At 33.6% G+C, this 24795-nt stretch overlaps 1 protein-coding gene across 4 annotated transcripts in view; it reads right to left on the bottom strand.

Annotated features, from left to right (window-relative positions):
* Positions 1–24795, bottom strand: part of MCTP1 (multiple C2 and transmembrane domain containing 1) — a 528212-nt gene that overhangs the window by 239776 nt on the left and 263641 nt on the right. For all 4 annotated transcript variants that reach the window (XM_074200502.1, XM_074200503.1, XM_074200500.1 and 1 more), the window contains 2 exons: positions 7789–7975; positions 3074–3167 (listed from right to left, as the gene is read on the bottom strand). In XM_074200502.1, the coding sequence (XP_074056603.1) occupies positions 3074–3167; positions 7789–7975 (281 nt within the window). The remainder of the gene's footprint in view (positions 1–3073; positions 3168–7788; positions 7976–24795) is intronic.

Raw genomic sequence — 24795 nt, 5'->3', positions numbered from 1 at the left:
CCTTAATGATTTGAAGTGCACTGTCCAACACTGGGCTATTGAGACTGAAGAAAAAACTACCCTCAACTATCAACAGTTTATTAGGGGCTTAACTGAAGTGACCTACTGTAGTAGTATTCAGCTGAACAAGGCTATAGGCTTTTTGTGCAAAGGAAAAGAATTGAGGGTTTCATTAAAAAGTAATTTGTGCTTTATACTCACTCATTCAAAGGGAGTCTCAATTGCTCTTTATTCACACAGAGTTAATACAGTATCACAATGTTTCTCAATGAATGTGTAGTAACAAAAGAAAAATTTTACATTTTGAAAAGGAAAAAATTCTTTGTAACTACAGTGAGATTGATGGCTACTTAAGAGATTATGAAATCTTTTCCTCTTGTAGTCAGGCCTAATTTCAAGTATTTAATTTAAACTAAGGAATTTAGACTTACAATTTTAGATATACTATATATATATATATATATATATATATATATATGACATGAACATATGAACATGAAAAAAAGTTTGGCTCATTAGTTTAAAATATTTAGATTTCTAGAAAAAATCAGCTAATATCAACCAAGAATATTATCCCAAAACATAATATAATTTATAATCAATTAAATGCAAAAATAAGCTTCATTCAGGATAAATATTACTTGCCCTACGATATCTTATATAAAGACATTCATGTACCCCACCCCACATGCAATAATTTTTAGGATTTCCTTTACTACTAAACCATTAATTCTGTTTTTAATACACTTGATTTTTAAATACATAATTAATATTGCATATTGCTTTGAAAAAAATGAGTTAAAATATTTTGAATAATATGGATCTCATAATCCACAGTGACACATAAAGTTGTTTTAAAAGCACTCTTTTGAACAGATCATAGATAAATCTTCAGAAAACTTATTTCTTTCCCAGCTATAACATTTAGGATCAAGAAGAGCAAGAGTACTTGGCAGGTTTGTAGTTCACCTGGCCATCTCTGAGTTAAATATATGTCCCCCAATTTTTGCAATCAGCACAAATGTCATGATGACCACAAAAGGTCCAGAAGTGAATAAGGTCAAAGACTAAATTACCCCTTTGCCCCTGGAAAGCTCAATCTTCTCTCTTTTTCAATTCAGACTACATTAGATTATAAGGTCAAAACTGAGTGAAGAACCATCAGATTTATTTCTCCAAAAACATAAAAAAAGGGGGAGAAGAATCTGTGTAATAAAAATAAAACTGTGTCTAGTTGGATCTTGGGAAAGATTCTATTGTTATTCATGTTAATTTACATAGTACCATTAGGAAAGGAATATCTATATTCTTCCACCTATGAAAGAACATGTTCCTTAACTTCCATAGTGGCACATAGGCCAAGCAGGTTAACGGAGTTTGCATATTCATGAAGTTTTAACAGCTATGACAGCTTCTCTCTGAGAGAAGACAATTTCATGTTATTGTATTCAACCTCACTATGGGCAGGTATCAGAGCCTTCAACCACACAGTGCTGGTATAAATTTATCAAAATAGTTGTGAAAAAAATTTTTTCCTTGAACCAAACCAGATAATAAAATGCCAACAGAAGAGAGATGAATTATATAGAAAATGGTCCTGATAGGAATCATTTAAAGCAAAAAAACAATCAGTACATGTTATATTAATAACAAATTTAATAATCTCTGACATTTACATATACTATGTGCTGGGCTTAGAACCTTATAATTATTATCTCATTTGATCCTCACAATAATCCTGGGAGATAGGTGCTGTTATACTCATTTCACAGGTGAGGAAATCGAGGCAGGGGTTAAGTGATGATTAATAAGTATCTGAAGTCATATTTAAATTTCAATCATCTTGACTCCATGTCTGGTTAACTATCCCAACGAAACATATGTTAAGGGAGTCACATATTCAGACTTATGATAGTTTTGGACAATGATGAACAGCCACTGCTGTTACTACTGCTTTCTCCACTATTATTTCTTTAAAACAAATGGCAAACTCCTAGCTATTTTCATTTTATCTCCTTCCTTTCATAACAGTAAATAGGCAATTGATAAGATGCAAAAGTAAATTCTGAGAATTGCATCTGAATCACTCTTATTTGTAAGGTATTAAAAGTTACTTTTGAATCAGTTCTGGTTTCTCAGGATCCATTTAACACTAGAGTAATCAATGGTTTCTACTACTCATGAAATCTTTGCAGGCCCTCTAATGGTAGGAAAGGTGTAGTTCTTTTCAAAGTCATTCTTTTTAAGTATAGTTTTGCTCACATGTAAATGGAAGTCATATCTCCATAAATACCAAATGAATACTTTCTTTAGGTAATAAAAGATCTGACTTAAAGATACAGTGAGTTAGTTCTGTTTACTGAATATTCTGAGAGTGGTTCTTTTAATTAATGGTGAAAATATCCCAAAATTCCCAGGAAAATGAAACAGCAAATATTTTTAGGGAAAAGTAACATAGTCATAAATCCAACTTAATGCATTTTAATTTCAAGATATAGAAATAGTAACTGTCACATCTTTTTTTACATCTAATAGCTAGGTAGACAGGCAGAAAGAATCTCAGCTTGCAGTTCATGAAGTCCCACTGATCATTGATCCTCTTAAGACCCTTTGCCTTGGAGAATGGATCTATAACAACACCAGATGCACTGTGTAGGTCCATATAGTTCCATGAGAAAATCACTTTCAGGTGGGATTCTATTTTTGTTGCCTAAGCTGAGATGAACTCTTTCAATGTCAAACTGGCCCATATAGTAAGGGGATGGGCCAAGGTGTTTCATCCATTTATGCTGGAATAACATTTGGTATATTGTTAAGGAATCAAGTGAGAGAAGAGGTAATTTGGGAAAATATTTCCAGCAACCCACTTTCTTTGTAGTGTTCTCCTAGTCATATCCAGGCACAATATAAAGTTCTATGTGTCTTTTGTGTTTATGTATTTTTTCCCCTAATTCTAGCCTATGTTCTTTTTAAACATTTTATTTAGAGGCTACAGATCAACAAAATGCAAATTTTAAAACCACTTAAAGGCAAGGAGATTCTGTGTTGTTAGAGAAGTGACATAATTTCTTGCCTGTGACATCAGCTGCCATTAGCCCTTCTGCTCTGATGACTTTCACCTGGAGAAATCCTACATCCTTTACATTGTGAAACATCCGCATCGGACTCTGAAAGACAACATTATTGTTCTTATTGTTATTGTTGTTATCATTATCATCATCATCAGATTAAAAAGATTCAGAAGGGGACTTCACTGATACTTGCAAACTTTAATGGACTCTGGTAATAATTAAAATGATTGGAAAGTACATTTGTGATACTGCAAAATAAAGGGGGAATGTATGCAGTGAAGATTTTTAAAATAAGAATGAAATTTAAAAATTTACTTTAAAATAATATAATAAACAGCTATCTAGAAAGCTAGAATAGTGATACATTTCCCATCTGAACACTCTTTTTTTTTTCATCTCACCTACCAATACAATCATTGACAGTCTTTTTTTTAAGGAGCTACAGTTTTGAGGGAAATAATACCTGATTTTGGGCTTTAGCTGATAATTCTTATAGATCTTTGAGCTCTGTGGATTAAAGGAAAAAATAACAGTAGCAAATTATTTACTTTACTATTCTCTTTTTTGGGTCAGTTAAAAAATATAGGATGTACTAAACAACAAAATAAATTCAGCTTTTTTCTCATAAGCAATTAATTGGCAAAATGATCTTGCTAAGATAATTCAAGAGAAACCATTAGGAATCTTAAATAAAATATATACCATATAATTTAGTAACATAGTTTGAACTTGCATTTGCATAATAAATAGGGAACCTCAAATTATTTGATTTTATATAATTCAAATAATGAAAAAGGAAGAAATCCAAAAGTTACTGACAATTTATCCTATATTACTGATAAATGGTAATTTATCATTTATTAAAAATAATTTAAAAATTCTAAGATTTAAAAAATTAATTGCTATCTTTTTATAAGAAAAATACTTATACATAAGAATCTTATTAATGGGCATAAATGCTCCACATAGATATATAATTCCATATAGAAAATTCAAATATGCTTTTATTTACTTATTTGAATTACTTGATAGCTTTTCTCTGAAAAACTTGGTGATTTCCACTCAACAAATCAAATATGTATCTTTATCAAATTTTCAAAATATTTTATGACCCAGGAAAGTAATATATTTTTGTATGATAAAGTTATCAAAATACTACCAAAGAAAAAAGTATTGGCATTTTTTTATTAACATTGTGAGAACAATGACAGGCAAAGCACAGTCTCATATTAACTTTATAAGTCCCATCTGACTAATTATTATTTACTGTGAAGATATGACCTTGGTAGAGTGAGATGAAAAAATAGTTACATGTAAATCTCATAACCTTACATTTTTTAAAGTGTTTATCACAAGGAGTAACTAATGCCTTTTAAAAGCATTAGTTTATCATTGGAAATCTGTTTAATCTACACATGACAGAACTCAATGATAATACATTTCACTCTCTGTTTACATGCTTGCAAGGCAAAAGTTGGGGAGTGGCAATTACAGATACTGAACCATACTGGTGCACACTGTTATAAAGTAAATTTCAAGTAGAGAACCTAGAGGGGAGATTGGATTTATCAAAAGGTTATAGGAACTATTTAAACCCAGTTTCATTGAAGCTAAAACAAATTGGCCTAGTCCTGAAGTCTTAGAATTATTTGTAGTGTGGATAACTCATTCCACAGACAGATTGCATTCTGATGCTTCAGTCCTGATACTCCTCTTCCTATATTGCCAGGGTAATTATTGTTTGAAGTTTTCATTTCCTCAAATCAGCTGATTTTGAGCAATTTATTGCAAATTTCAACAGCTTAGTTCCAGGACATATGATATTAGAGTAGGAACTCTAAAGAGCAAATAACTTTAATATGTGAATTTATACATATAACTTTAAGTAATGATTTATCAGAAGATATTCCTGTCTTGTTATTTATGATTATTGTTGAAGGCCTCAAAACCTGGATGGTTTCTGAAGCCTGAAATTTCCATAGCAGAGGAATCTATGATTTGCTGTGAATCCTTTCAGCCCTCAATAGATGGGAAAAGATTGAAATGCTCTGGAGATGAGGCCTCTTTATTTTTTTAATGAAAGGCTGTATAATATATTTTCTGTATGGCTGCAGCAGCTGTCAGGAAGAGCATCTCAGTTCAGCTCTATTATGGGAGAAGCAATACCCCATCCTATGGCATCGAGATCCACTGAGGGGCCAGGACTGATTGACAGCTTGTCACCGTGACGTCTTATTCCATCTCTGTTATGGAGAAAATTAATGTCACACCACCCGCCTTATGACTCGCTGTCATCTTCGAACCGCTCACCTTTTATCAATGCTCTAAATAACATTTCAAGCCCATCGTCTCACGGTGGACAATCCGGTCAAGGGACATTAAATCGGATGACTGTGAAATGTCATAATAAAAATGGAATGCTAACAACTTCTTCTCTAAACTAGCTTCTCTGGTTTTTAAATGGTGACAAGGGGGAGCAAGGGTTCAGCACACCCGTTCTGAAAAGGTCATACAATCTCTCTTGGTCTGCTACCCAGTACTCCTCTCCCCCTAACTGCTACCCACAAAAAAAGAAGAAAAAGAAAAGAAAGAAATGAGGAAAAATATGGGGGAGGGGAAGAATTTACCAGTCTTTTTTCAGACTGGGGTGCTCAAATAATGTTTTGCACCATAATTATTTAATTTGTACAGTTGGGATGTATAGGAAAAAAATGATTAAATGACAGCAATGGAGTCATTCTTTAGGATTGCTTGATATGAGGGTGATATCAGTTCATTTATTATCCTGAACACAACAGGTGAGAAAAAGTTAACAAAAGAACCTTATTAGTATTTAGTTGACTAATTAAGCTTCCTAAGATAATCACTTCAGTTATAAAATCACATCCTATCTCAAGTATGGCAGAATTCTTCCATTTCATAATAACTATAAATTTATAAAATTGTTTGTAATCCCCTAATATACATAGGTGATTTGGATTATAGGAACTGATAGGACTTACTACTCTTAGAAGCAACTTTCTCAAACAGTATATCTTAAGTTTCTCAAAAAGACTTTCAACCTTACAATATAGTTATGAAAGCATATTAATAAAATGGGTTAAACTGTGTATTTTGAGAAATATTTACTCAAATTGTGCTTTCATATAAAATTTTCATATTTAATGTAAGAAGGAAGATATTTGATCATTTACACAGTATTGGAAATTATGTAAAGCATTCACACCACAATGGAAAGTGATCAGTTTAATAAAGCCTATCCAAGAGAAAAATGCAGAAATAATAACTTGGTAAATTCTGCTTAAATTTCTAAGCTAGTTGTGAGATTTAATATATAGGATATTACTAAAATAATATTTCATCAAGTACAGCTTATACTTAGTCAAAATTTTATACTGCTATTAAAAAATCCATTTGACTATGAAGATCTTTAGACAGGAAGAAGAGAATCTATCTTGTAGTACTCAAATTTGAAATAATTCTCATAATTATAATTATGTTTTCAAAAGATGGTGTGCAATACTTCAGCTCTGGGTTCGTTTTTAAAAATATGATGTTTTGCCTTGCTAAGTCACCTCTATTAAACTGTGTTTATGATAACACTATTGGTGTGTGAGTTGTACAAGCATTAACAGACAGCTGATTCAGTGGAGATATCCAGAATAAATTTGCTGAAGCGCACATCCTGCTAATCTGTTTGAAGAATATTGTAGAGCATTAGTACCAGCACTTCATGTTATCTGCACAGCCTGATAAGGTACATCTTTATTAAATTCAGTTATTGAAAGGATGTCAGTCAGCGAATAGGAATATTTTAAAATCTAAAAAAAATTAAGCAGTTCTTTGTTAGTCAGAGCTTGGTTTAATGGTTGAGTGTCTAGAGAAGCCTCCTAAACACCTGGCAGCATTGTACAATAAAAGCTTTGTAATTTTAAGTGGAAAAGCTCCCCACCACCCCCATCCTTCAAGGGTAGTGAGACATTTACTTTTTAGTGCTTTCATTAACAATAAATGGTGGAGTAAGAGCTCCCCTCTCTGTTGCTTCAATAAAACTACATAATAGCTGCTTGACAGTGTGAGGATGCTGGGAAATAGAGCAATTTGGTTGAAAATATTTGGAATTGGGAAATCCAATTCACATCACCATTTTGGGGGATTTGCCACGCAAACTTTTTTTTTTGAAAGCAATCAAAAGGTGAGACCTCTTCATTTCCAATGAAACATTCTTTACCATTGAGCAAAAGAGAAGAATTTTTCTAGTCAGGTGAAAATGAAATCTATTACTGTGCACTGTTACCACAACTTACCAATGATCCAATGATCATAAGTGGCATTAAATTCCATTTCATTGGGGAAGAAAGAAAAAAAGTTGTTTTGCAACTATCAGGCGGAGTAGCAGTGTATTTTTAAAATAAAAGAATAAATTCATTCCTTTATGTTATGGGAATCTTGTAAAATCACTGAATAAAAATAATAAAATCTGAGCCAAAAGAAAACATGAGAGAGATGACCAGCAATGTGATCACAAACCCTGTAACTGCTGCTATAGAAAGAAGGAAGCCCTCGCTTTCTCAGAGCTTTGTGTATTTTCACACCCTTCAGACGGGATATATTCTCAGCACCATTTCTGAGACTGCAGGCAAATTATTGACATTTTCCTCTAATCATTTATGAACCTTGAAGGATGAGTGCTTACATACATGAGGTAGATACATACATATCTCTTTAATATCGCTTCTCGTTCCTTCTGGTCCTCCAAAGAGTTTACAGAGAGGTCAGATATACTGACAGTGGCAGAGGCTGTCAGGGTGACCAGCAGCACCAGATGTCCTTCGCCCTCTTCCAGTTGTAACTCCAGCTTGTGAGTCTGTTCTCTACTGAGGGCTGACAGGTCTATCTGGCACCTAGAAACAAACATTTTGAATCAGCAAGTGGCTTTCTTCCCGAGATCAAACTCAGACCTATGTGAACAATAAACCATGCAACTATTTTTTTTCCTGGCCATTGGAAGGATTTATCTTTCCACTGAGTAATATCTTTCTTGTACTCAGACTCATCATAATACTCTATTATCTTTGAGTTTTTCCTGAAAGAGAAAGGGTGACCTGTGTCTTTGACTTAATTATATTCCAATTTTTAGGGTCCCCAGACTCAGAGTTCATGTCAGAAAGGAACCTTATGTTTGTAAGATCTGACCTAGAGAAAGACTGTAAAACTGAACCTGCAGAAAGAAGCACACAGGCTCAGACTAAAGAGGAGTTAGCAAAACCACAGTTAGAAAATGTCTATCTCCCTACTCAAATCCTTCCTCCAATATTCATGGAGCAATGGATAGTAATCTACATGATCAATGTGGAAAATGTTTAAAAATTTTAAAATGTCAAGCTAGTCAAAGAAACCCATGTAGATCTAAATACAAATCAACTAAAACATATGCAAATTGTAGAATGTGATTATTCAGATACTTGTTTCCCAGAAGCTACATCCTGCCACTGCCCCCCACCCTGTTCTAGATGCCACTCTCACCTTGCAAACTCTTTTCATAAAATGTCAATTGATTTTGAAGAGAAAGATAATGTGGTGACCGCAAGGCCAATAAAGTGAAAGGAAGGTGGCAGACATGAATAAATAGGCATTTAAAGACAGGAAATAGCCAATTACTAGAATAAATATGGTCCCATAAAGTGAGTGTTAGGCTATCAGGAACAGATTAAATTCTTGCCTCCCCTCTTCATGCTCTCCCACTCCATCCCTGCCTATTCTCTATTGTTTAGCTGTTAAAATTAAACTGTGAATAGGTCTACAATGTTCTGATGGTTCTCAGGTATTTGCTCTAGCAATTTCACAGTCATCTGTTTGACACTTGACTTATATTCTGTATATTAAGTAACAAATAGGGACAGAAGGGAATAGGCAAAGATAGGAGTACAAGAGAATAAAAGGGATGGTCAGTGACAGAAATGTCTGCATACACTGGAGTCTCAAGGTTAAGATGACAAGAACCTAGAACTATATACCTAAAACTGAAATGTCATATTGAATTACTATCATTTCAAAGAAAAGATACCTATTCACATATTCTTAGATCCATTTGCAATTGCCTACTGGACAATTATAAAGTCCTCAGTTGTTGGTGGCTTTTTTTGGGGTTTTTTTTTTTTGGTCTCTGGGTTCTGATATTATACTGAGTATTCTTGTCATCAATATAGATCACACGTTTGTCAGAGTTTCAACAGGTCAAACCATACTGCAGGATCTCTGTCTTCTCATCAAGTGGAACTCTTTGAATATGGAAATCTATCTGAAGAGTTTTAATTGTTTGCAATAGTAGGTCCATGAGAGAGAACTGTTCAGGAGAAGACTGTGCCCAGATGAGGGAGATTTCAGAGGCTCCAAAATTTAACCAGATAGTCTATGTTTGAATCTCCTCTCTGCTATTCACTGAAACACACAAGTGTTTCAAACAGATTTCTTATCTGTGAAAAGGGAGAGAGGTGATCAAAATAAATTACCTCTGAGACTCTCGGAATCTTCCTTCACTCTGAACATTCCATAAATCATGGATAGTTCAGACTTTCTGGAATATGAATGATCTCTTTATGATGTACCCTATATTCAAAATCAGGATATCATGAGTAATATGCATAAATGGGAACCCTGCATTTAAAAATGTTTTATTCTTTTCAATTACATGTAAACATAATTATTATTAATTTTTTAAAAATAAGTTTTAAATTTTCTCTCTCACTCATTCACCTTCCCCCCTCATTGAGAAGGCAAACAATTTGATATTGGTTATAATAAGAACTATCATGAAATACATATGTCCATATTATTCATGTTGTAAAAGAAAAATATAGTCCCCTCCAAAACCAATAAAAATAGTTTTTAAAAAGTATGCCTGGATCTGCATTCAGTCTCCATCCATCTTTCTTTGAGATGGATAGAATTTTTTTTAATCATAAGTCCATCAGAATTGTCTTGGATCATTGTATTGCTGAAAATAGCAAAAATCCATATTGATCATTGTACAATATTGATATACTGTGTATAAGGTTCTTCTGGTTTTGCTCACCTCCTTGAGCATCAGTTTTTGTAAACCTTTCCAGGAATCTGCAACCTTAACCCCTTTCAGTCAATTGTATTCCAATTGCTTTGGAATACCATTTGTAAAATCTTCCTGATTATTTCTTTTAATATCTTCTTTACCAAGAATCCCCTCAATCTACACATATATTAGCATCATAAAATTGCATAAAGATGCAAAAATACACATTTAGGTCAGTAATAACTGCTATTCTCCAAGTTTTCTTAGAAAATGGGGTACTTTCACAGTTTTCCCCAAATTTCTGGCATCTTTCTTTCTAATGAAAATCTGTAGAACTGACTGTTCCATGATGTCAAAATTATGTCAATTACAGCATGGACCTCCCTGTATATACTTGGTTATAATGCAGCTTGTATTTTTTTTTGTTGCTATTTCTACTTCTTCATGTGGCATATGTTAGGGCTCAGAAATTGTTACTCTCCTTGCTGGGAAAAAGAATCTGTTACAAAAAAGTAAACAGCTCTTTTCCCTTTTTTGCTTCTTTTTTGAACTTCTTGTGTGTTTGGGGGAAACTACTTGCTTTTCTCATTGAGTTTTTTATAAATTTGTCTCCCCACTAATTCTTGGGATATGTGATGAAATTATTCTGCTCATGATTTTGTACCATTCTTTTCAATAAAATTATTCCAAATGAGTTTATATTATAAACTGGAATTATCCTTGACCACCACATCACTTTATTTGGCAAATGACCAAGTTTTGTGAACTGAAGTAGTTTTTGGTGTTTTTTTGCCATATATCTGTCTTATGGAAAATGATTTATACTGTGAAATTGTGATAGTTTATATTGCTATGTATTTTTTATCCATTTTCCATTGTTATAATCATCAGCTTGCTTAAGTGAAGCTGTAATCCCCTCAATGGTATGACAGATTTTCTCATTCTTATCCTTTCTAACTTGGTATTGATTTTGATCTTTGCTGTAATAAGAAGGGGATGTGACAGTATATAACTTACTCAAAAATGATACTCATATTGGTAACTAAGTATTTGATGCTAAAATAAAATTGTTATTTTTTTGTGATCTTACTTGGTTGCCCACCATGTCCGTATCTCCTAATGATGTTACTGCTCAACAAATTCTAGTAGCTCCCTATCATTTTCTAGGATCAACTATAAATTCTTTTGTTTGGCATGTAAATCTCTTCATAACTTGGCCTCTTCCAAACTTTCTGGTCCTCTTACACCTTACTCTCTCCTATCTATTTAATAGTTCAACCACATTGGCCCTTCTGCTGTTCTTCACACATCCTATTCCAGCTCCCAACTTCTTGCTTTTGCTTTTGTAATAGCCATTTGTGATGGTTGGAATGCTCTCCATTCCTTAGCCCCACCCCCATTGCTTCTTGGAGTCTTGTTTCTTTTAAGATTCAGCTTAAGTGCCATGTTCTATTGGAATCTTTTTCTGAACCTCCTACCCCAGCTACAAATACCCTCCCTTTCTAAATTCCCCCTGTATTTTTTTTATAGCCTTTCATGTACACGGGTCTCCCTCATTAGAATGAAAGCTTCTAGAAAATATAAAATGGTTCACTTTGTCTTTGTATCCCTGAATGCTTACCATAGCCCCTGGCATATAATATGTGATTAATAAATTCTTGTAGCTGAGTCGATTGATTCTTGATGCATTCATAGTATATAGATATGTAGTTTAAAGTCTTTGAACCCTTTATGTTCTATCTTGAGAACTGTATTTTCTAAAATCCTTTTTTGTTCCCCTCCCATATGCCTACTTTTTCATGAAGTCACTTAGCATTAAGACAGCTGATACTTTAATTTGTTGACTCCTATTATATTTTAATAGCATATATATACTTCATAGAAATACCTTTAAGAATATCTTAGAGAAATATAAACCGTTATTATCTTATTGTCAGCTTAATAGTGAAGTTTCATATTTTGGACAAAATTGTTCATCACAACTCAACTTACATTGAATTTGGAAAATATTAAACCATTTAGTTTAGTTCCAATCTGAGGTGATTATAAAAGTAGACCCATCACAGTGTTCACTATTATGAGCTGAATATAAGGGAAAACTACATGATGCAAAGGAAAAGACTTGGACTGTAAATTAACTAACCTTATGATTTTCAGCAATCATTTTACTTCTCTGGTTCTCAGGGTTTTTTTTTTAATTACTAAAATTTGTAACCCAGAATGTGAAAGACCCAGGATTAAAGAGTGATTTTGGATATTGATCTTTAATAGGATAATATCACAGAGGCTTTGGATATTTTTCTAAATCCAAAATCCAAAAATCCAAAATATTTTGGATATTTCAGAGATGACATAATCCAAACTATACATGAAGAAAGATACCCCCTAGATCTTAAAAAAATGTGGTTGTCAGATGGCTGTTTAAAGATTTTGGTTAAATAGTTATCAGCTCATTCCTCATGCAGTATTTATGTGGTTGATTTTTTGTATCAAGATTTAAGAACTTATATTTATCTCTATGAAATTCATATCATAAAATTCACCTGAATATTCTGGCCTATCAATATTTCTTTAACTCTTGATTCTGAAATTCACTAAGGGGTTTTTGTTGTTGATCAGTTATGTTCAATTCTTTGTGATCCAAAGGAAATAACCAATACTGCCCATGGTTTTGTCTTAGCAAAAACACTGGAGTATTTTTGTAATTTCCTTCTCCAGGGGATTAAGGCAAATTGAGATTAAGTGAATTGCCCAGGGTCATACATCTAGCAAGTGTCTGAGGTCAAATTTGAACTCAGGTTTTCCTGACTCCAGGAGCAGCCCTCTATCCACTGAGTTAACTCACTGCTCCATTATAAAGCTAGCCTTCTCAGATATGTATTATTTGTCAACTGAATAATCATGCTAACTATGTTTTTATTCCAGTCACTTTTATCCAAGTTAAGAAGCATAGGACCAAGCACTGATATCTGGAGCACTCAATTGAAGATTTTCAAGTCATTTGTATTCAGTCATTTATACCCTCATTATCTCTTCTTACCTATACTATATTAAAATTTTAAATTTCCCCAATTATCAATTTATTTCTCCAATTATCATTTATTTTTCCCTCCCTCTTCCCACCCTCCTACTGAAGTAAAAAAAAAAAAAAAACAGAAGTCAAACACTTGTAACAAATAAACATAGTCAAGTAAAACAAATTCCCATATTGACCATTGTACTATGGCTTCTTAACTGGTATTTCATTTTAAGTCTTTCCCAACACTAATCTGTTCTCCATTCAGCTGCCAAGGTGATTTTTATTAAGGTTCAAGTCTGAGAAGATCACTTCACCCTCACTAAAATAAACTCCAATGGCTCCCTTTTATTACCAGGATAAAATAGAATATCCTTTGTTTTACATTTAAGGCATTTCACAGTTTACCCCCCTTCTACTCTTTCAGTTCTTCCTATAATTTACTCCAATCTCCGCACTCTACAAAAGCATATTAGATTTTTTTGTTCCACAGGACCTTGAGACCTTTGAGTTGGTTGTCTCTCATCCCTGGAATGTTCTGCTCCCTCATCTCTATATATCTTAGTTTCTCTGGCTTCCTTCCAGACAAAGCTTAAATCCTCCCTTCTTCACAAAGTCTTTCTTCATCTCTCTCTCAGCTGCTAGTGCCTTCCCCTCTCAGATTATCTTCCATTTATTCTGTATATCTTATATGTACTTAAAATTACAAGATAATCTCCCTTATTATCATCTGAAAACCTTAAGGGCAGGATCCATTTTTGCCTTTCTTTGTACTCTTAATACATGGCAGAATATCTGGAACACAGGAAATACTAAGTAAAATGCCCACAAAGAAAACAAAGACGGGAAAAGTAGTTGAACAATACCAACGAAATAGAAGATATCTTTGTCGGAGGTAATAAGAAATGTGAGGGACTTTTTCTTAAGACACCTAAAGAGATCCCTTTTAGTAAAAGGGATCTCTTTTTTTATTTTTAGCAGAAAACAAATAAACAAATAAAAATAACCTTATATCTAATTGCAATGAAAAAAAGTTGACTGATAAAGTAGCAACAATTTTCAGTGAATCAAAAGGCATTCACTATGCACTTACTATATACCAGGTAAATAAATATTTTCCTAAGTTTTAATTTTTTTAAAGGAAAAATTTTACAAGTCATGGCAGAGACACAATTATTGTACCAGATAGGCTCTACTTTTAGACAAAAGAACATATTGATTTTTAAAATAAATAGCCATATAGATTTTCTTTAGAAATTAAAGAAGTTTATGTTGAAATAGGAAAAAATAAGAAAAAAATAAAAAACTAATCCATTTAATTTACAGGTGTTACTGTTAATTTAGTGATAAAGTTACAAATAACTTGCCTCTATTCTCATCATGATTTTGCTAACCTCAAAGAAAATCTATATTTTTCTTCAATCAAACTTTAAAAAACCCTAATTCTCATTGCAAATCTAAATAACAAGTATATGATACATTGTTATATTAAATATATGTCAAAACTTCAGACTGATAATCCCCTGAATCACTTCAGTGATATAGAGCATAATCAATCCACAATCCTTGGCAATAGATTAGGTATGGGGTGTCTGTGTTTATGTGTATTTGTGTGTAATATTGTAGAATTCAGGATAACTCCTGGGTTGTGAGCTTGAGGGTTTAGAAGGATGGTATTGCTTTTGACAGTAATAAGAAAGGTAAGAATGGAGAGATGTATGGGGAAGGGAGACAATGAGTTGTTTTGGATATGCTATTAAGTCCACTGAACATTCAGTTTAAGATGTCTGAAAGGCAGTTGGAGATAGGAGACTAGTGGTATGCATGTAGCAGTTAGGGCAAGATAGGTAGATTTGAGAATCATCAGTATAGAGATAGTAATTAAATCCATAGAAACTATGAGATCCTGAATATCCAGCAAAGGAGCCTGAGAGAGAGTTGTCTAACAAGTCAGAGGGAAATCAGGAGAGGGTGGTATCCTGAAAACCTAGAGAGAAGAAAGTATCATGGAGAAGAATGAAGAGAGGTCAAGGAGAATAAAGTTTATGAAGAGGTCATTGGATTTGCTAATTAAGAAATCACTCATTGGGAAGCTAGGTAGTGTGGTAGCCTTGGAGTGAGTAGGACCTGAGTTCAAATAGGGCTTTAGACACTTGATAGTTATTACCTGATTGCCTTGCAGAAACAAAACAAAAGAAAAGGATCAAAAAGGAGATCAGGTTTGTTGGAATGATGAAGTTGGAAGCCAGATTATAAAGTGTTAAGAAAGGAAGGTAGAGACATTTATTGCAGACAGCCTTTTCAAATTGAATGATAGTGGGAATGAAAGGATCAAGTGAGGGTTTTTTCCACAATGGAGGAGACAAATATATTAATAGGAAATAGAAAAGGAGCAAGTAGACAGGAAGTGATTGGAGATAAATGATAGGGTGGGAATGGCAGAGGGGTTGATTTGTGGGAGAAACCAAGATGGGATTACTGGGGCAGGTAGAGATGTTAACTTTGCTAATAAGTAAGGATATCTTTTCATAGAAAGTCTAGGATAAAGGAGGAGATAGTGGCAGAAGGCATGTGAGGGATGCAAAATGAGGAAGACAGGAGAAAGGGATCTCATGGCAAATAACCTCAACTTTTTTATTGTAAAGTATGGAGGCAAGTTTCTCAGATCAGGATGGGAGGCCACAGAAGATTTGAGAAGGGATGAGATATACAAAAGCCTCTGTGGAGATTAAGAGAGTGGTTTCTTTAGGAAGATACAGTAGGAATGCCTAGCAATATTAAGGGCCCAGTGTAACACAAATTTGTAGTGGATCCTGTCAAAATGATTATTTGATTTTTCTTTCCCTTCGTTCAGCAGTACATGTGTAGGAGAAAAGGCAGTGAATTATGAAAGTAATCCAAGTTTGAGGTTTGGTAGGGCACAAATGGCAATATTAATTATTGGGCTAGGGACACAAGAGTAGAGGACAATATAAACTGAACTGGTTCACTAAAGGGTTGAGATGGGGTAAAAGGAATTGCAAGTGCAAGGAAGATGACCTTGGAAAGAAATGAAAGGTTGTGTTACTGGAGGTCACCATGTGGATGAATAGAAGGGTTAGGTAAGGGAAGGCAAAGAGTGAAGTAGAAAGCCAATAGATTATGGTTAGACAAAAGGATTTTGGAATTCTTGAACATGGAGGTGGTACATTTTTGGATGATAACAAGAGGAAAGATATGACCATCTTTGTGTGTGGCTGACATGAGGATGGAGGAATAGATCGGAGAAAGTGAGTAGGTTGAGGAACTGGGTGGTTAATATCTAAGGTGTCAATATGTATGGTGAAGTCCACAAGTATGAGGGCAAAAATTGAAAAACAGAGCCCAGATGATGGAGAAAAGGTAGGATTTGCTTGAACTTTCCTCAGTTTCCCTTAAAACAACTTTCAATCAAGCCTCAAAACAAATTCTGGAGTAACAAAACCCACAAAAGGACAAAGTGAATCAATTTTCTAGCCCAAGATAATTTAGAAGGACTTCAGGAAAGATCTGTCTCATTTGAGTAAAAGGAGAATGTAACCCAGGCAAACCAATGGATGGACCCTCACCCCAGCATAGATTAGCAAGAGAGATCTTGTGGCCCTGATTTAGCAGACCAAAAGCACAGCAGACCATCTGTGAGTTCTCCAGACCTAGAAAAGCAGATATCATCAGCCTAGATGTCCCAGTACAATAAGCCAGTAATCTGGCCTACTCTCTGGAGAAAGATGCTTGCAACAGGATTTCCTGTGTCCCAGGAGCAGAACTCAACTCTGAAAGTCAAAAAATAGGTTAGAAGATGAGTAAAAACAGTCAAAAAAGTCCTGACCATAGAAAGCTACTATGGCAACAGGGAAGATCAAAATACAAACTCAAAAGGGGACAAAAATAATATCTATATGTGAAGCCTCAAAGTGAAATATGAATTGTTCTCAAAGCCAAAATGTTTTCTTGGCAAATTTCAAAAAGGATTTTAAAAATTAAATCAAGAAAGGTAGAAGGAAAATTGGGAAAAAGGAATTAGAGTCATGCAAAAGAAAGTCAACAATCTGGAAAAGCAAGGACAAAAAACTGACTAAAAAAACAATTCCTTGGAAAATATAATTGGCCAAATTTTAAAAAAAGTACAATTGGCCAAATGGAAAAGAAGGCATAAAAACTAACAAAATAATAATTCCTTAACAACTAGAATTAGGCAAGTAGAAGCTAATAACTCTGAGACATCAAGAAAGTTATATTATTTCAGAGAAATTCTTTGTCATGTACTTTAAACTCTCTAATTTTGCTTGTCTTTTTTTTACTTTTGAGATCTCTCATTTCCCTGATTTCCATTCTTACTTCTTTTAATCATTTTACTGTTCTTCTGGAACAATGGATTTTTTTTGTCATTGAGCTACCATTTAAGCCTCTTATTATGTGGCACTTCCCATTTCATCAATTACTTCTGAATCCATTTTTTCCCTCAAAAGTATTCTTTCCCTGTATTGAAGTCTTTTAAAAAGTACTCATTTTTCTTTTCTTAGTTTTCTCACTCCTTTTTTGTAAGTTTTTCTTTTCTATACCTCCTTATTGTTTCCTGCTATTCTATTTTTTTTATCTCTTGCTATTTTAAAAATGATGAAGGGAGTGAATTTAGCTGCAATCTTTATACTCAGTCATCTTGTTGAAGTTCTTTTTTCTCTTTAGTTATGATTTTATTTTTCCAGTTTTTTTATTTGATTCCTTGATAGTTGTTTTGTTTTGCTGAGATGGAGATGGGATTAAACCAATGCTCTCACTAGGACTTCAGACTGCATTAACCTTAAAATGACACAGGTTCAGATAGGCCTCTTGGCTTATTTAAGAAACCAGTAATATGACTGGTATGTCTCATCACTTTGAAATAACATCAAATGTTTGTTGGATATGGAAGTTTCAAGTTTCCTCTGGCTTTCCCATTGTGGATATTGCTTATACCAGTTCAGGTTCCGTAGAAAATGGTGACAGTTTTTTTCAATTCTTTGTTCTTTTTCTAATTTTCAGTGTCAATATACCTTTAAAAAATTGGGCATTACAAGTTATTGTATCATCTTTTTCCCTTCTTCCAGCCATTAGTGTAGATGCTGACCTTTGTTTTAAAAAAAATGGATGATCCATCCACCAACTGATACCAAATGACTTCCACAACTGCAAATGGTCATTTCCTATTGCTACATAGTTGATTTCATTTGTTATAATGCTAGTTTGTGTGATGCTTGAATCTTTAGGTTAAGTAAATATTCAGGTTATTATAGATAATGCTTCTACAAAGTCTGTGAACCTTTGAACTGTTTTGTTTTTATACTCAGTGATACTTTCCAACTTTTTTGCTGTACTCAATGCTCAACTAAGTATTAAATTACTCAGTATTTACATATGTTTTGACCTAATTTTGAAGATCTTATTAAGTTCTTTGTAAGAAATATATTCTTAAAAATAAAGAATATAAATGGGCAAATGGAAATATTAATTAATATTCCCCTTGCATTTATTTAAATGCATTTCTTCCCAAAAGCACTTTGAGTCTCTTATATTTCTTTCCTCCTCTAGTAATTCTAATTGATGTTTCTTTGGTAATAACATTTCTGTGATACATTGCGTCTTTTTTGGGGGGGGGTGACATATGACCCTTTGGGTGTAAAGAAATAAATGAGTACAGTTTAGACTTTTCTTATTTCACAGATATAACATTTTCCTTCTCTTTCAGGTTTCCAGTTCTCAAGCTAAAACAATCCAATGATGAAGTAGAAACATTTCCCTTTGTATATGTTATAGTTTTCACTTTAGTTCTACTCCAATGTGTCATTATAATATGAAGACAAATGTGGTTTCTTGAAAGCTATTTGGTAAAGCCCAAGTTCTAGCTGGTCCTCAAGTTGGAAAAATTTTGAGTCTTTCTGACCCTGAGAAAAGTGGCATGACTGTTACTTAGGATTAAGTCAACTAATTTTGGGGGGCTTTTTGCAAGGCAATGTTGTTAAGTGACTTGCCCAAGGTCACACAGCTAGTAAATATCAAATGTCTAAGGTCTGATTTGAACTCCTCCTGACTTCAGGACCAGTGTTCTATCTACTGTGCCATCTAGTTGCCCCCTAACCCAGCTTAGGCACTTAGAATAACAGAACCACATGTTAGAGTTCTAAGGATCCTCTAACACATCCAACCCAATTTGTGCTAGAACAAGAATAATGACTGTGGAATACCTGATAGGTGACCATCTGATCTTTTCCCTGAAACCTCTAGTAATGGGGAGCCCATCATGTTCCAGGGCATATTATTCCATTTTTTTGATGTTGTTATAATTGCCAGGGAGTAGAGACTAAATCTGCTTCTCTACAAATTTTCTGTAACCTCTGTTCCTTATTTAGATCTCTCAGACTAGTTATATATAACAAGTTCAATTTCTCTTCATATCATATTTCTCTTCTACCATCAGCCTTCTTTATATCTTCATTTCTCTAGGGTAAATATCCTTAGCTGCTACAACTCATTTTTATAGCTATGGGCTTTAGGACCTGTGCTCTCTTGGTTGCCCCCCACCCCGGGCTCTACAAAATGAGGCACTAAGAGATCATTTTTTGTGTGGGGGAGGGGGAATGCACAACAACTCATGGAAATTTTCTACTTTGGGTTGAAGGCATATCCAGTTGCACTGATGAACTGGTGGAGATATTGTAAAAAACAAAGTAATGAAACTTTGAACTATTAAAATAAATCTATTAATAAATAATGTATAACATTTATAATAAATTTTGCCACCTGAATTACATAACCAAGAGCAAGTATGGTTAGCTGCTGGTCCCATCAACTTACTAGGCAATAAATTTAAAGAATATTATAAGTTACTAATAAAAAAATTGCTATGATTTTGCAGAAGCTTTCAAAGCATCAGAAGATGTAACAAAATGTTTAATGCTGCTATTTTCCCAGCTGTTGTTTGATGTTCTCATTGTTCATTTGACATTGGGGAAATATTTATATTTTATCATAATTCTGCAAAATTGTTAAATTCCTCATATAATTGCTCCAAAGGTAAACTGCTATAAGTGCACAACTTGTTGCACAAAATTTATTTGTGAAGGGAAGCTGGTCCATCCCAAAAGAAATATCTCTACCAGGATAAACTTTTGGAGATTATCTCCTGAGGACAATGTAAAGTAAAACAAAAACTAACAAAACAAAAAGGGAGACTGAAGCCAGTGTGATGTTTAGCTCATCCTGGAACATGACAAGAAGAGTTAGTTGCAGGATTACATTTTTCATTTAAATAATATTCAGTTTCTTTTAATGAAATATTTTATTTAACTCTTTCTTAGAAAATAAATGGGAAAATATAAATATTTCATTAAAAAATCTCCCTCCAGTTTAAGATTTCCTGACTAGTATATGCCATTGTGCCTTTAGATGAATAATGCAGGGGTATCTTTCTCATTCTACTCTTATTTATGTTAGGTGTAAAAAAATCTTTGTAGTGTTGTTGCAGCAAATAAAAAATGTCTACAATCAGAACCCAGTAGGTGTCAACCCTCAAATTAATTTGGTCACTTCAAATATATTTACCAGAGATTTTGAAATGATAATGAAGTCAAAGAAATATTTTTAAGACCTTTATTTGCTATAGTGTTTATAGATAGACATACATACACTCAAATACATACTCATATAATTTAAAGACATTGTTCCTTACCCACAACTTGCCAGTTTGGAGTACATTTTCCTTACAAGTCTGATAAACAATATATCATTAATGAAAATATAGCTGAAAGGAAACAATTTAAGCTTGCATTTATAGTCTTTGATTATCATGGGTAGTGCCAACTCATGGCCACTGATAACAATGAGACAGATGGCATTAAGGGTGATCCAGCAGCCTAAACTATATATGCTCCCAAATCAATGACATTTTAAAGATAAACAAAAATTTTTTATACTAATAAATAATGCTATAAATCTCACTGTACTGGACTGCAAACAACTACTGAATAAAATTGCATGACATGGGATTTACTTATCCTGTGTGTTCATAAAAACAACTTGTTCTGTGACAGCCCTCATTCTTGGAAATTTACTGCAGCTGTCTGCAGCCAATTTGTTCACATTATGGCTATGCATAAAGGTGTAACAATCATGGGGATTTATTAGCTGATTATCATAAAGGTGGCAGCCAGCCTCTCCTTCCAAAATGCAGGTGAAAAGAAAGTTAAATAATTATATGGGGAGTAAAACCACTCTCCCTTCAAGTTTGTAACTTATTAATAGTTAATTGTTGTTTAGGTTCACCATATGGCATACATCACGTGTCAACTTACAGGTAGCACAATGGTTAATGAATGTTTGAGGGGTATACAAAGCAATAAGTGGATACCCTTAGGATTCATCCACATTGACTTCTGTTTTCCTTTGTCTTGAATCAATTCTTATAGTGTGATATGCACTAAGTATGTGGTGAGGGCAAATGAGCCTTGTTCAAAAGGTTTACAAGCACAATTTCAGACAGGCAAGTAATTCAGAGATGTCATTTATTTATTTCTGGGAATGATTTTGAAATTCCTTCACATTTTCACATGCACCATAAAAACTTTCTTATTCCTTGCCAGGAACTAGAACCACTGGTGCCTGGCTTGGGATGGGGCTGGATTTCTGCCTATGATAGGGGATAAATAAGTGTTTAAATATTGTTTCACTGGTTACTCTATTTTGTCTAAACAATTTTTTTGTTCCATGTAGTTTTAAAAAGTTCCTATGGCAGAAAAAATCAATATTCATTATGAATGAGCCAAATTCTAGCTTTTATAACTATTCATAGAGTTAGTTTACTTCCAAGCTCTCACACAATCAGTCTTGTTTAGTTTTTCCGGTTTTGTGTGTGTGTGTGTGTGTGTGTGTGTGTGTGTATGTGTGTAGTTTTATTCTGGAATTGTTCTCTTTAGTTTCCTTCTTGGATCACTCTTTTTAAAAACACTTATCTACTCTGTTAAGTAGTAGAATTAATAATTTCTGTGCCCATGAACAAAGTTTGGAATGTATTAGAAGGAAAAGCACTACAAAGTCTCTTTCATTAGCTCAATTTAGTTTGAAGGTACCAGGTTCCCTCAAATGGCCATATGGCTTTTAGCATCCTGATTATATCATTATGGTTTGCAGCATAACAAATCTATTCCATTTTCTGTTGTGTGGCAAACATTTAAAATAATTTTATACTGAAATACTGGATATTTCTAGATAATATAGAATACATAGATTTAAATATGAAATGAAACATAGAGGTTTTCTACACAAAGTCCTTCTTTATCAAAATAGAGACTTGAGGCGCAAAGACTTATCTAAAGTCACATAGGAAATAAGTGGCAGAGAATATCCCATGCTTCTTCAACTGAATCTCAATCCTTTATCTTAAGTCATTTGTATCTTGTGGAAATGAAGTTCAAGTTCCATGTTTCCCAATACAAGGTCCTTACCATTAATTCCAGCATTCATCCAACAAGAATTTATTATATTCAAATCGCATAGGTAACAATGATTTAGAAGAGAAGAAAAATATTCCCTGACTTAAAGGAGTTTAAAGTCTTCTAAGTACGTACAAGACCACAGGTAAATAAATACACTATAATAAATTCAAAGTATCTTCAAGGTCGAGGGCTACTAGTCAGGGGAATTAGGAGAAGCCTCTAAAAGGAGGTGGCACTTCATTTAGATCTTGAAGTGAACTAGGATCTCCAAAAGACAGAGATATGGGGAGAAAGAATTCAGGGAAACCTGTGAAAAGCAATGTATTTGAGAGATAACTATATGGGGAAACCATAAGTTTTCCATAAATTGGTTAGTGTGGCTGGAATGCAGTATATCTAATATGTAATAACCCTGGAAAGATAGTCTGAAAATTTATTGGGAAGGGTTTTAAGTTTCAAACATCAAAGTTTATATTTTATCTTAGAAGCAAAAGGGAGCCTATGAAGCTTCTTGAACAGAAAAATGATATAGGCAGATCTGTGTTTTAGGAGCTGGAGATGAAAAATTCTGGGATATAGGATTTAGGAAAACTCAGTCATAAATGTGAGAGGTCCTTAATGCCTAATAGAGAATGGTTGTTCAATGAGGTGAGAGAAGACTCAAGCTATGTTGAAGAAATAGAATGGATAATGTAGAAACTGACTTCCTATGGGGGGAGCAGGAAGTGAGAATGAAGAACTGATTTAATGTAAACTCTTACTCTTAGGTTAAAACAAAATCAACTTCCTTAATGCATGCAAATATAGAAGCTAGTCTTAAAAAAGAGTTTTCTACCAAGTGGTTTGAGAGATTAGCCTTCAGGATTAGACCCCATCGTCTCAAAGCCTGCAGATGATTCTGAGGTGAGTTGAAACATTCCACCTAAATGCTTAATGAAAGCAAATTGGAGAACAATTGGGTATTTTCGAATGAAAAGATGCCGGAATTCTCAAAGTTGAAAGAATCTCAGATACCAATTAATTTAATCCATTCCTCTACAACCTGTCTATAACATCTCTTGCAAGGGGTTTATGTAATCACTATTTAATGACCTCAAAAGTGAGGTCACCACTTCTTCCCCAAGGTAGTCCATTATTTTTTTTCCTTAACACTTAATTTCATTATTATTACTATTATTAATAATAATAATTTATTTGTAATATTTGAGTTATACATTCTTTCCCTCTAGCTTTTTCTCAAGCTATATATCAATTATACAATGTTAAATAAGCAAAACAAATTTGCATAATAGTCATATTGCCAAAAAAGAAAAAAATAATGTGAAAAAATTCTACTTTAACTCTTACTTGGAGTTCATCAGTTTTCTCTCTCTGTTGATAGAGAGCATTTTTAAACATGCTCCCTTCCAATGTTGTCTTAGAGCATTGTATAGATAAGAGTAGTTGTCTTTCACAGTTGATGAGCATTACAATATTGCTATTACTGTATGCAATGGTCTATCAGAGCAGTTTTTCTTAGCATCAGTTCATGTACATCTTCCCAGACTTTTCTGAAATCATCACCCTTGTCATTTCTCACAGTACAATAATATTCCATCACAAATCATTTACCACAATTTGTCCAGTCCTTCCTCAATTGATGGGCATCTCTTTAGTTTCTAATTCTTTGCTACCACAGAAAGAGAGATGCTAAAATTGTTTTTGCACATATAGGTCCTTTTCTATTTACTTTTATTGCTTTAGGATATAGACCTAGTGATGGTATTGCTGGGTCAGAGAGTTTGCACTGTTTTATAGCCAATTGGATATAGTTCCAAATTGTTCTTCAGAATGATTGAACTAGTTCACAATTCCACATCACTGCATTATTCTTCCAATTTTTTCCACAACCCCTCCAAAATTTGTCATTTTCCATTTCTGTCATATTAGTCAATCTGATATGTGAGAGGTTACCAAGCTCAGGGTTGGTTTAAAATTGTATTTCTCTAATTAAACATAATTTAAAAACATTTTTCATGTGACTCTTGATAGCTTTGATATTTTTCCTTCTGAAAACTGTCATTATCCTTTGACATTTATTAACTAAGGAATGGTTATTATTTTTATAAATTTGACTCAGTTTCATATATATATTAGAATTTATCCCTTTATCAAAGAAACTTGCTATAAAAAGTT

This window comes from Macrotis lagotis, chromosome X (genome assembly GCF_037893015.1).
Source record: "Macrotis lagotis isolate mMagLag1 chromosome X, bilby.v1.9.chrom.fasta, whole genome shotgun sequence".
NCBI classification, from domain to species: domain Eukaryota; kingdom Metazoa; phylum Chordata; class Mammalia; order Peramelemorphia; family Peramelidae; genus Macrotis; species Macrotis lagotis.
This window is presented reverse-complemented; position numbering and strand designations above follow the sequence as displayed.